Source organism: Lithobates pipiens, unplaced genomic scaffold (assembly GCF_037356315.1).
Source record: "Lithobates pipiens isolate NorthernLeopardFrog02 unplaced genomic scaffold, aLitPip1_a1.2 Scaffold_30, whole genome shotgun sequence".
NCBI lineage: Eukaryota > Metazoa > Chordata > Amphibia > Anura > Ranidae > Lithobates > Lithobates pipiens.
In genome coordinates, this window is record NW_027507791.1 from 178061941 (window position 1) to 178075958 (window position 14018).

The 14018-nt window shown below is 44.8% G+C and overlaps 1 protein-coding gene across 3 annotated transcripts in view; it reads left to right on the plus strand.

The window, feature by feature from the left end:
* LOC143943362 (NACHT, LRR and PYD domains-containing protein 3-like) overlaps window positions 1-14018 on the plus strand; it is a 255369-nt gene that overhangs the window by 214177 nt on the left and 27174 nt on the right. For all 3 annotated transcript variants that reach the window (XM_077465090.1, XM_077465088.1, XM_077465089.1), the window contains one exon: window positions 4031-4195. In XM_077465090.1, the coding sequence (XP_077321216.1) occupies window positions 4031-4195 (165 nt within the window). The remainder of the gene's footprint in view (window positions 1-4030; window positions 4196-14018) is intronic.

Here is a 14018-nt window from a genome sequence, read left to right on the forward strand (position 1 = left end):
CCCCTTTCTGCAAGTGCCTCGCTGCCTGCTGGGAAACACACAGATCCCAGAGGCAGCGGGGACCGTCCTTATTGCGCAGCGCGATTCGCGCATGCGCAGTAGGGAACCGGGAAATGAAGCCGAAAGGCTCCATTTCCTGATTCCCATACGCAAGATGGCGGCGGCAGCACCCGACAGACGATCTAGAGATCGGCTTCGGGTGCCGACATCGCGGGCGCGCTGGACAGGTAAGTGTCACTATTTTAAAAGTCAGCAGCTGCAGTATTTGTAGCTGCTGGCTTTTTAAAAAAAAAAAACGCGGAGTCCCGGCGGACTCCCGCTTTAATATCTAAATCACATAAATAATATTGAACTACTTCAATACTGGGCACTTTCGACCTGCTTCCTGCCCAGGCCAATTTCCAGCTTTAAGTACTGTCGCACTTTGAATGAAAGTTGAACAGTCATGGAACACTGTACCCATATGAATTTTTTATCATTATTTTTGAGACAGATAGAGCTTTCTTTTGGTGGTATTTAATCACCACTGGGCTTTTTATTTTTTGCTAAAAACATATGAAAAACTACCAAAAACTTGAAAAAAACAAGTTTTCCTTAGTTTCTGTTATAAAATTTTGTAAATAAGTAATTTGTTCCTCACTGATGTGCCCTGATGAGGCTGCACTGATTGGCACTGATGAGGTGGTACTGATGTCAACTGAAAAGGAGGCTCTGATAGCTGAAGCACTGAAGGTGACACTGATGGGCACTGATAAGCACTGTTAGGCTGCACTGATGAGGAGGTGATGATTATCAGTGTAAACAGTGCAGCCATTGTGCTCTGTCAGACTTGCTGGTTATCGGCTGTTTTGCAAATAAGTACGTTTTCTTTTTCACTGATGTGCTCTGATGGGGCTGCAGTGATGAGCACTGATAGGCAACACTGATGGGAACTGATTTTGGCTGCGCTGATAATCAGCACACTGATAATCAGTGTGCTGATTATCAGTGTAAATGCCCCCTGTCATGCTTGGCAGTTACCGGCCAGGAATGCTCATATCAGGCAAGTTTGTTTTTATGTGATCAGCTGTGATTGGACACAATGATCACAGGGCACACTGGATGTATGCCCCAGTGGGCATGCAGGGGATGTGGTTCTGGGAGGCGTTCATGGACACGCTCCCAGAACTGGATGGCCATGCTGTAGCCGTCTTTTGGCTATAGCAGGGTCAAGAAGTGGTTAAATATAATATCTTTAAAAAGTTGGAAAAATATGTAGACCACTCTATCAAGCACCAGCTGCTTCTATAAATCCACTTCAAATAAGTAAGTGATACACATAATCATAATTAAACCACAAGCAGTGTTTTGTCGCTAAGACTGGGGTATTACATGTTTACACACAAACCCAACAGCAATAATTTTCTCATACAAAGTCCACCATTTAAGTGAAAAAATCAGTCCTTAATGAGGAAGTAAACTTCCTCTGCAGACTTTTACCTATAGGTAAGCCTATAAAAAGGCTTGCCTATAGGTAGTTAAAATATCTCCTAAACCTGTACAATTTAGGAGATATTTCCAATGCCTGCAGCTAGTGACGTCACTGGCGCATGCTCTCTGAAGGAATAGCCCACGGGTGTTATCCCTTCTGAGCTTGTGCCATGAATAGCAGCTCCCACACACATGTGCAGGAGTGACATTATCGCGGCTCTGGCCAATCACAGTACTGGAGCCCACTAATCCAGAAGAAGCTCTGGGAAAGATGTCGGCCATGACATCGGTGTGTGGGGACCGCTGCAACAGCTTAGTTTTAAGGTAAGTATTTCATAATGAGCTAGTATGCTCATTATGTCTTTGCCTTGCAGTGTCTTTTTTTTGTGTGGGGGGGGGGGGGGGGGGGGGTTTCCGGAGGTTTACAACCTCTTTAAGTTTGTTACCTACATGAGCAGATCCTTATATATATTCAGTGAAAGCAGTCACCCACACCACGTGTGTCCCGCTTCCTTCAGAGACAACAATTACCAGACAGCATAAATATTAAGCTTTGTTTGTAGTGTCTTTAAGCTTCTGCCACAATGGGTGGATGCCCAAGCTACAATTCCTTATTAGAAACAAAGCAATACCCCATAGCATAATCCAGCTCAAGCTTTATTGGTAGAACCAAATCATATGTACAAGCAATTATCGCATTAATTCTCAGTGAGATAACTGCCTGATGTCTGACACAGCATCTCACCCTTGCTGGTAAACTCGGTGGCACCAAAAAAAAATAGTTTGAACTGGATTACGCTATGACGTATTGATTTGTTTCTAATAAGGATTGCAGCTTTTAATGCGGTACCCAGGAGTGTATCCACCCATTGTGGGAGAAGCTTAAAGGCATTACAAACCAATTTTAGCAATATCAATAAATGAAAATGCATATTGGCAGGAAGCTTTTACATTATTATGAGGGAAAGGGGGGTGGTTCCTGTTCTCATGTACTCTCATGAACTGACATTATGGGATTGGATGTCAGTTCATGTTTGACACTTGAAATGACTATGTGAGCCAAAACTTTAATCTTTTTACACTTTGGATTAATCTGCTTTTCAGTGTCAGGGGATCTCCCATTACTACACATTTAGTATCCACTGTCAAGGGGATCTCCCCATCACTACATATGTACTATTCTGAGTCAGAGGTATATCCCCATTACTACACATCTACCATACTGAGTAAGGATGTCTACCTATTACTACACATCCCTTTTTCAGTGTCAGAGTTATTTTCCCATTGCTATACAGCCACTATTCACTGTCAGGAGGTTCTCCCCATTACTGCTTGTCTGCTTTTTGGTGTCGGGTTATTTTCCCATTGCTATACAGCCACTATTCACTGTCAGGAGGTTCTCCCCATTACTGCTCATCTGCTTTTCAGTGTCAGGGTTATTTTCCTATTGCTATACAGCCACTATTCACTGTCAGGAGGTTCTCCCCATCACTGCTCATCTGCTTTTCTGTGTCAGGGGAATCTCTCCATTACTACACATCCATTATTCAGTCTCAGGGGAACTCCCCATTATCTCCTATGAGTACAAAGCTCTTATCAGCAGAAGTAAAAAGAATATCAGATAAAAATCATCCTGTCCAATTACTAGCAAAGCTGATTCTGGCCTCACACTGTCTGCTGATACCATTCATGCGCCATACACAAGAAGATAATAGCGCAATAAGAGTCAGGTCAGTGGTATTCTGTTGTCATCATGTATATGGAGATGTCACGTACCTGGATCGTGAGCCTCAAGTGTAGAGGAGAGCCTCTCTTGCCACACAGGCTTGTGGGCCCCTGGGGTTGAGACAGTGGCCACAGAAGCATGGTGGCGCAGGAGTGCCTGGGTTCAGTCCGGTATTGGTACGGCTGGATGCTCGTTGCTGGAGATGCAGCAGGCAGATCAGTAAAGCTGAGTAGACCAACACTGCGGTGGACTGTAATGCAGCAGGAACAGGAACTGGTGTGATCCACACGGCAGGAATGCAGCAGTCTGGAGGTGTATATGCAGAATCAGGCAGGCCGGGTCAGTAACGTTCTGGCGAATCAGGCAGAGCAGAAGACAGAAGGGAAGTCCAATAAGCAAACTGAGGTTGGGGTATCAAGAAGTCAAGGTTAGTAGGAGCAAGCCGGGTCAGAGATCAGAAGTCAGCACAGATAACGGAATTCAGGATACACAGAAGCTGCAGACCGAACAGCAAAAAGTTTTGGGTGCAATCACCTTAAATAGCCCCATTGGCGCCAATGTTAGTGACAGGTGCACGTGTGCACATTGGCACACATGTGCGTGCGCTTGTGCACGCCGACGCGCCGTTAATGTGTGCTTCTGCTGTGCAATTTCTGCTGCACAGCCACGCCTTTCCTGATAGCAGATATCACTATTTCTATACACGGATGACAATATTGCAGTGTCTACTCTATTACAACATTTTTCTTTTAAAATTCTATTTATGAGAAATTAGATTTATTCATGTATAGAATAGCTACATTAATTTCTTCTGGTAAAATTTTTCTCCCCTAGTTTATATGATAAACACCTGACAGACAGTTCCTGCCCCCACCTGGCATCTGCAATAAGAAATAACCAGACACTGAGGATACTGGACCTGTCTATGAACATTGTGGAGGGTCCTTATTTCAGGGATCTGATGGAAGCTCTGACCACAAGCCGTATAGAGGAATTACAGTGAGTATAACAGGACTGACTAAGACAGTAATATTCCAGAACATTTGTACATCAAAAACCATATAAATAATATGTAATTATGATAATGTAATTATTGTCTCTGTATATCCAATCCCAGTCTGTTGTCTAATTCTTGGATCTAATCGCACTCAGTTGTTTCATAAAACCGTGTTGCAATCTAAAACTATCTCATAGATACAGTATAGTAATAACAATGTTTAATCCGATAACTAGTAAATTAGATGAGATTATAAGGTCATACACGGGGAATCTAATCTTACTGTAATGCCACGTACACACAATCAGAATTTTGGTCGGAAAAAGCTCTGATGGTTTTCCCGATGAAATTCCGACGGGATTTCGCTCAAGCTGTCTTGCATACACATGGTCACACTAAATTCCGACCGTCAAGAACACGGTGATGTACAACACGTACAACGGGACCTGAAAAAGGAATGTCAATACCCAGTAGCCAATAACTTCCATCTCCTTGTTGAATCTGAGCATGCGTGAGTTTTTGTGTGTTGGAATTGCACACACACGATCGGAATTTCCACTGGGAAAATTGAGAACATGCTATCAATTTTTTGCTGGTGGAAATTCCGACAGCTAAGTTCCGATGGCGCATACACACTGTCTCATTTTCCGATGAAAAGCTCTCATCTGTCTTTTTCTGGCCGTAATTCCGATCATGTATATGCAGCATAAGTGGAATCAGAGCCTCATATGAACTTCCTGTCGCCTGAAATGATCATCCAATATTCAGTGTCAGGGGATCTTCCCATTACTTTCTATGGGTACAGACCTCCTTCCAATAGAGACAAACGCAATATTAGAAAGAAATGTCCCGTGCAATTATTAGCAATGCTGATTCTGGCCTTACACTGTATTTTAATCATACTTGCTGCATCATATTCCGTTGGCATATGTTTTATTGGTGCCTGTACAGTGGAATAGTAAATTAAACTGGTAATCATAACTGCTATTCAGTGCAGGGAATCTCCCCATTACTACACATCTACTATTTGTACTAGGAGTCTCAACGAGAGATCAAGAGAGAACGATATGAAAGAACACATGAAAAAGACCTGGGGTGTGCCAAAAGGTCCCGTGGTCAGTATACCTAAAGGGGGCATACCCAAAATATGAAATGGAAAAGGAAAAAAATAAGAATAAAAGGAGTGGGATACACATCAACAAGCCGACAGGAGCAAGGAGGAGGAGGGTGGATTTAAATAGTATATATAAAGGGTGCAAAAAAGAAGACAATAGGGTAGCTTAACAAACAAATTTATTAACCGTAACATAACATCAGTCAGTCAAATGTCTGAAAACCTGAGCCATCTCAACATACAGACCAGGGATGTATCTAGTGAAACATGCAGAGTTCCACCGCCCCAATTTCTTAATAACATGGGCCAGGATCCCCTGGTGAGAGGCTGCCGAAACCTCCCCTATCCTGAATGAGTCACCTGAAAGACCTGTCGGGTTCAAACCCAAATTAGACCATAACATCCGGCAATGCCTGTTGAACTGCGCCATAGTGAGGGGTGCGTGAGGGAAGGGTAATAACGGGCTATCCCTCAGTTTGCTTGAAACCAAAGACCCGAGTTGATCCAAGACTGCCATAGGGCACCAAGCACTGCTGGTTTTGAAAAACCTCACATCCATACACCCATAGGGACAACCAAATTAACCTGCGCACAAAGGACATGATAACCAAAGACCTGGATCTGCCTTAGTTGATAATCTCTATGGCCGCCAAATTGTCTGTAGACAAAACCACCGTCTGCCCCATCCATGACCCACCCCACACCTGGGCAGCTGCCACTATGGGGAAGATCTCAAACAAGGCAGAAGAATCCGTGAACCCTGGGATGGCCAAAATGTCCTCCGGCCATGGCCCTGCCAACCAGTGGGTGCCATAAATGGCAGCATAACCCACCGTGGCAGCCGCATCCGACCCCACCTGAGGAGAGGAAATGGATGCTGCCGGAATGAACATGTTCCAATGCCGGAGGAAATGGTCCCACATGCGCAGGTCCGCTAGTGCGGCAGTATCCAGCTTGATACGAGAGTCTGAATCCGGGGCTGTCGGTAATAACGCTAACGACCCTGTGGAATAATTCTCATCGCTAAGTTCAACATGCCCAACAAAGATAACAACTCCACCCTGAAACAAGACTGCGAGATCGAGAAGGTATGGATACCCTCTCTAATCCTGACAAGCTTCTCCACCGGGAGGCTGGCCTGCAAGGCCTTGGATAACAGCAAGATCCCCAAAAAGGTTAATGCCATAGCCGGGCCTTCCAACTTCTTGACAGCCAGCGGGACATCGAGAGCCATGAAAACAGACAACAACTTCCTTAAGTCTACAGGAGCTCGCCCGGGACTCTCAATGAGGAGGAAATCATCAAGGTAGTGGATGACCTAGTGACAACCCTCCACATGAACGAGAATCCACACGAGTGTCTGTGCGAATGCATCAAACAACCAAGGACTGCTTTTGAACCAAAGGTGAGGTTGGTGGCAAAATAGTACAGCCCTCTCCACTTCACCCCATGCCACTGCCAGAGTGATGGCATGATCGGAAGGAGTTTGAACGCATCAGAAATGTCTGCTTTAGAGAGCCAGGCACCCTTCCCAACCCAGATAATCCCTTGGATAACCTGATCCACTGAAGCATATTTCAAAGAAAATTCCTCCGATGGGTTTAAGGAATTCGAAGTAGGCACCGTGGAGCAATGAGGGGCAGACAAATCATAAATTAAACATAATTTATTAGAAACCTCCCCTTGACCAACCCCAAAGGATTGACCCTCCAATGCTGGAATGGTGATACCGGAAAGGGACCAATGACGAACCCCTTGTCCAGTTCGGAGTGCAGTAATGTTTCCACCGCCCCCAAATCTACCATAGGGGACCTGAGATTGGGACTCTCAAACGTACCGGTAGGCAAAGTGACAAAACACGTGTGGAAACCCCTCGTGTACCCCTGAAGTAGGAGAAGGGCATGAGACCAACCGAAACTCCAACAGATCCACATTGACCTGGCTCAGTCAGCTGTGCTTGCCCTGCCTGAGAAAGCAAGCTGACTTTGGATGGGCCCTGAAACAACCAGAGCAAATGTGCAACAAACGACATTGACTATAATTACAAACTCCGTAATTAAATTTTTTACAAATCTGCAACATCCCCAGGTACTGGACAGGCCAACCCAGGTTGTCAACAGTGGCAGCCTGAGCCGGAGCTGGCAGAGCACTGGGGAAACCCCTGGAAGTGCCCGGGAGAACAGGGAACTCGGTGTTGGGGCACCAGAAAGCAGTGTGAGATGATGACTTGCAAGTGGCGCAGACTAGCGACCTCAACCTGGCGAAATGACGGCAAAAGAGTTCAGTGTCCACACTACTCCAGTTAGTAACCACCCGATGCTGAGAAAACATGGCTGCAGCTTTGGCGGAAAATGAACGGTGATAATCATAAAATGCCGTACCTCCGAATTTGTGACCCAACTCTACCACGCATATAAGTAATGGTCCAGCTCCTCCCTCCTTTGGGGACTCATCGAGCAAACAATATCAATGAACATGCTGAAGGCCAGCACAAACTCAGGGATAGAGAGCTTGCGGTTCAGCCTGTGGTCCCTGGACTTGATAATTACTGACACATTGCCGCAAGCATAGGACTTATTGTCAGCAACATCGTGAGCAGCAATCAACAAGGATGCCAGGTTAACATCCTTGCCCTCCAAAATATCCCTCCTGAGATTCCCCGGAATAAAATGGGCAGGGGTGACCGAAGGGACATCAGAACTAGTACCTACAATCATCTGTAACGACACCACGGGGACCTCAGACCCTGCCGCAACCCCAGAAGCTGCCAGATCCACTGAGGTCTGACTAGGATTGGTTTCCGGCACCTCCACCCTGGCCCGTAATTCTTGAAAATAACCCGCCAGCGAGCTAAGGGTAGCCTGGATCTGAGAAAGGGAAGTCGAAACTGTACGCAGGGTGGCCTGCTCCACGCTGGAACCTGAAGAGGTAGGAAATAACAGTCTAAAAAGTTCCGCCTTGTGGGCTGATGCCGAGAAAGAGATCCCCCTAAGACGCAACTCCGCCATCAATCTTGGGACAGCCCAGGTCCTCATAGAAGGCGAGCTGCCCTGATCCGAGCCCCTGGCAGGGGAAGGGGAAATGGAAGCAAAACCATCAATATCCGCAGCCTGAGACATGCCCTAAATGAACAAAACAGAACAAAAGCATGAAAACAACCAACAACCACCTACCGATCCCCCCACCGACCGCCATCTAAGCCCAAGAACCCCCCCTAAATGTGTCCTAAGAAACCTATACCCCCTAACTTGCCGGAGGCCGAGAAAACCTGGTCAATTAAAAACGAATACTCAGGCCTCCTGTACCTGAAAATGTGACAGGTTCCTAAAGACTAAGGCAACTTGACCCTGATGAAAGACAACAGTCCTAACGGGAATTTTAAAACAGGTGAGGAGACTTGCCACTGTCCAAGCCAATTAAAAATGAACCTCTCAACCCGCTAAACCTAAACTGAGATAGGTACAAGGCACAGTGGTGAATGACCCAACAATGCGAGGAAATGAGGAACCAATAGAATGACATATAGTAACCTGACTTACCTTCGAGAAAGTTCAAACCCAGACAGAACAAGGCTTGCGTCTGGCCCCTGATGCCTGCCCTAAAATAAAATACAAACAGGACTGAAACCATGATAGACTTTAAAAACGAGCATGAAATGTAGAACAGATGAAACTACGTGACCCTACCTACGAAACCTGAAAACGTGTCAGGTAATGAACGAGAGATACCCGCAAATGCATGAACGTGGCCTGACGTGACTAAAACGGCTGAGGAGACTTGTCACTGCACAAAACAAGAATGAAAAAGGAGAGGAGAAATGGGGCTGGAGGATAACCAACCTCAGGGACTTTAAACGGTACCAAAATAGAGTGAATCAAGAAAAACCCATATAAAATTAATGTTTTTTTATTATTAACAAAGAATAAAAAATAAAAATAAACAGAGAGTAGACATCAAATGAAAATATTAATACATTGATACATTAAGTTTTGCTACAAGAGTGGCATGAATCATGAATACATGAAGTGTTACCAGTCCTGCAAATAAGATAATGATGCTATTTTTTCTACATGTTTCGCTCCCACATGCTTCTTCAGGATGATGCAGCTTACATAAAAAACTAGGGGAAATGCAAAATAAGAAAATGTATTTATATAATAAATATGGATACGTACATATGAGTATTCTACATACAAAAAAGTTAAATTACAAGGAGATTGAAAAAAATCTTTAAATTACATAGTGTAAGGGTATTAGCAGGCAGAAAATATCTCACCAAATGTATATGAGCTCCAAAATCTCTATTCCTGGAATCACAGATCTGAAGGATCAGATCTGTAGAGATGCACACAAGATAAGCAAGGTCAATTAATATAAAAAGATGAAACACAAATCCCCGAAATCTGCAGAGAGGGACAATATATGATTGGGAAGATAGGAAAAAAATAGAACAATAGAGAATGGATAAATAGATAATATATAGTACCCTAAGAAAAAAAAAAGGGGGGGGGACCCACACCAACCACCAAACCAGCAAGGATTACCTGAGTATTGAATGAGTAAGACCGATGGAATCAATCCAAAATGGCCAAGTGCTTCAAAGCACTGTCCAGCCAAATATCCCTCAGGTCCAACCACCTGTTGATGGATGACCCGTAGAGATAATGTAGGTTAGAAAGTTAAAGTTCAAAGGAAAAAAACACTATTCACTACATATACACAGATTGAAAACAATACCAGAAAGCTCCAATAGCTACCTGTATTGATCAGAAAAAAAGGATTGCCTGTGATGAGAATAATCACAAAGAGATCATGCAGAGATGAAACCTCTGCCACAGAACCAACGTTCGCCAGCCAAACAGCAGAGGAGAACCTCTCCAATCAATTGCCAAGCTGACATTGATACAGGCTGGAGATTTTAAAGCCCTCTCCAGCTTGGCGGCGTCTGACGTCACCGCCGAGCTGCGGGCGCATAGAGGTTCCATTAAGGGTCCTTTCATACGGGGCGGATCAGCACTGATCCGCCCCATGTGAAAGAACCCTTAATGGAACCAATTTCTCTTTATTAGACTCATTTATATTAGATCTTTTTTTTTAACCATAGATTTTTATTGAGTTTCATAGTATACGGTACAAGCTATGCAACAGGTAGTGCAACATGTCAGTTGTACATAATGAGAACAACAGCAGAACAGAAAGAAAGATGAGGGAAAGGAAAAAAAAAAGAGAGGAAAAAAAGAGAGGAGCTCAGGGTATACACAGTATCATACACATGCAGGCTTCATATGGCATAGTAGGAGACGTCCTCAGTGGGAGGTCGAACCCGTCACCCCATCTGGGAACTAACTGTGACGGGTTCTTGAGGGCGCCATAGGAAGGGGTCCGACTTTGGCCCTAGATGATGATCCCTAGAGCTCCATCTCGCAAATGTATATGTCCAATAGCGTAGGCTAGCAAATGAAGGTGGGAAGACCTTCTGTTATAGGTGTAGCACAAAACATATAGCCTAACTCAGAGTTGTAATAGATAACTTTAACAAGAAACAACGTGTTGATTGGGAGAGCAACACAGGTACGCAGGGCAAGAGCTTCAGGTACTGATGGGGTAAGGAGGTCAGGTAAGTAATAGGTCCGTCATAGGGGGTTTGCATTTAGGGTGTTGAATAGGGATGAGCTTCGTGTTTGAGTCGAACGTACGTTCGACTCGAACATTGGCTGTTCGGCCGTTCGGCGAATTCCGAACGTTTGGGCCGTTCGCGTCAAAATTCGAGTGGCGCGCGCGGACCACAATGCACTGCGGTGGCGCAGTGCATTGCTGGCTCATGATTGGCCAAGCATGCACTGTGACCCCGCATGCTTGGCCAATCGTAGCGCCAGCAGCGAGGAGAGCCATGATTGGCCACAGGCATCCTGCCTGTGGCCAATCATAGCTCAGGCTGTGTAGTGCACGCCCCACACTATATAAGGCCGCCTTTGAGGCGGCCTCGTGTAGTGTGTTAGCATCTGAAGCAGTGGGTGTTCTGTGTACCTTCAACACAGTACACACCGATCGTTTTTGGCTGATTTCCTATCTTGCTGCTGTGTAGTGGTTGTTGTCTGTGCCCTGACCGCAGTATACACCACTATATTCACCTCACCTATATAGCTAGTGATCTAGCTTTAACCACTTAACAACTGCCCATTGCCGATTAACGGCTTCAGGGCGGTTGTTTAACTCTGAGAGGCCGTTAATTAACGGCCTCCCAGAATTCTGCTCTCACGCGCCCCCTGGGGCGCGCACTCGAGAGCATCCGTGACCGCCGGGTCCACAGGACCCGGCGCATCATGGATCACGGTAAACGGCCGCTCGTCGTGGCCGTTTACCACGTGATCGCTCCGTCAAATGACGGAGTGATCACTTGTAAACAAACCGGCGTCATGTTATGACGCCGGTTCCTCCCTCCCCTCCCTGTACCGATCGGTACAGCGGAGGGGAAAGAGATCGGTGTCAGCAGCGATGTGGGCTGCATCTGCAGTGCCCACATCGCTGCTCACCGAATTTAACCCCTCAATTCCCTGCCAATACTCTGCAATACCAGTGCATACTCTGCAGTACCCTGCCATTACTCTGCAGTACCCTGCCATTACTCTGCAGTACCCTGCCATTACTCTGCAGTACCCCCCCATTACTCTGCAGTACCCCCCATTACTCTGCAGTACCCCCCATTACTCTGCAGTACCCCCCAATACTCTGCAGTACCCGCCATTACTCTGCAGTGCAGTACCCTGCCATTACTCTGGAGTACCCTGCCATTACTCTGCAGTACCCCCCATTACTCTGCAGTAACCCCCATTACTCTGCAGTACCCTGCCATTACTCTGGAGTACCCCCCAATACTCTGCAGTACCCTGCTATTACTCTGTAGTACCCCGCCAATACTCTGCAATACCCTGCCATAAATTGCCATACCCAGCCATACTCGGAGATACCCAGCCATACTCGGTGATACCCTGAAATACCCAGCCATAGACGCCCCCCACCCCTCACCGCCCTCCGGTGCTTCTACCAACTCGCCAGTACGATCAAAGCCAGAATCTTTTTTTTATTTTTTATTTCAGGCTTCCCAGCCTAGAGGTGAGATGTGGGGTCATATTGACCCCCAGATTTCACTGTAAAGAGGACCTGTCACCCCATATTCCTATTACAAGGGATGTTTACATTCCTTGTAATAGGAATAAAAGTGATCAAAAATATATTTTTGGGGAAAAAAATGTCAATCTAAAATAAATAAAGTAAAATGAACAATAAAAAAAAAAAATTTTTTTAAAGCGCCCATGTCCCCATGTGCTCGCATGCAGAAGCGAACGCATGTGTAAGCCCCGCCCACATATGAAAACGGTGTTCAAACCACACATGTGAGGTATCGCCGAGAACGTTAGAGCGAGAGCAATAATTCTAGTCCTAGACCTCCTCTGCAACTCAAAACATGTAACCAGTAAAAAAAATTTTAAGCGTCGCCTATGGGGATTTTTTAAGTAGCGACGTTTGGCGCCATTCCACGGGCATGTGCAATTTTGAAGAGTGACATGTTTGATATCTATTTACTCAGCATAACTTCATCTTTCACTTTATGCAAACATTGGGCTAACTTTACTGTTTTTTTTGTTTGTTTTTTAAGCACAAAACAGTTTTTTCCCCCCAAAAAACGCGTTTGAAAAATTGCTGTGCAAATACCGTGTGAGATAAAAATTTGCAACGACCACCATTGTATTCTCCAGGGTCTTTTGGTATGCATATGCTGTGTGTGTGAAATAACCTGATAATATGACAATTTTGTGGAAAAAAAAAAAAAAAGAAATAGGCCGTCAGTACTTCAGGTGTGATCAATTTTCAGATATTGGCACCATAGCTTGTGGACTCTATAACTTTCACAAAGACCAAATAATATCCACCAATTTGTACTTATTTTTACCAAAGATATGTAGTAGTATGAATTTTGGCCAAAATTTATGAAGAAAAAATTACTAATCTGCTAAATTTTATAACAGAAACGAAGAAAAATTCATTTTTTCGCAGAATTTTCGGTCTTTTTTCTTTTATAGCACAAAAAATAAAAAACTGAGAGGTGATTAAATACCACCAAAAGAAAGCTCTATTTGTGTGAAAAAAAGGACAAACATTTCCTATAGGTCCAGTGTTGCATGACTGAGTAATTGTCATTCAAAATGTGAGGGCACCGAAAGCTGAAAATTGGTCTGGTTATTAAGGGTGTTTAAGTGCCCAGTGGTCAAGTGGTTAATAATAGAGCTTGCAGTCAGTAGTGTTAGGAGATAGTGCGTGCTGTCTGCGTGCTCTGTACCCAGTACATACCGCTATAATATAGGGCAGGCCCCTACTTTCAAACATCCAACTTACAAACATCTCCTACTTGCAAACGCAAGGAGACAGCAGCAAGTGAGATGAAAAAAGATGGACGACAAAACAAATTATACAGGGGTGATAACCCTTCCCTATGTTTTCCAAAAAGCTTAAAAATAGTTTGTTTGACTGGAGCTACACTTTAAAAATGTACCGGTTGAAAATTACAAACAGATTGAACTTAACACAACAAACCTACACAGTCCCTGTCTTGTTTGCCTGTATACTGCTGTTCTGAGTATATAGGGCCTGGGGGCCACACGCATTTCCTTTTTTTAATATGGGTACGGGGTTCCCCTTAATATGCGTACAAG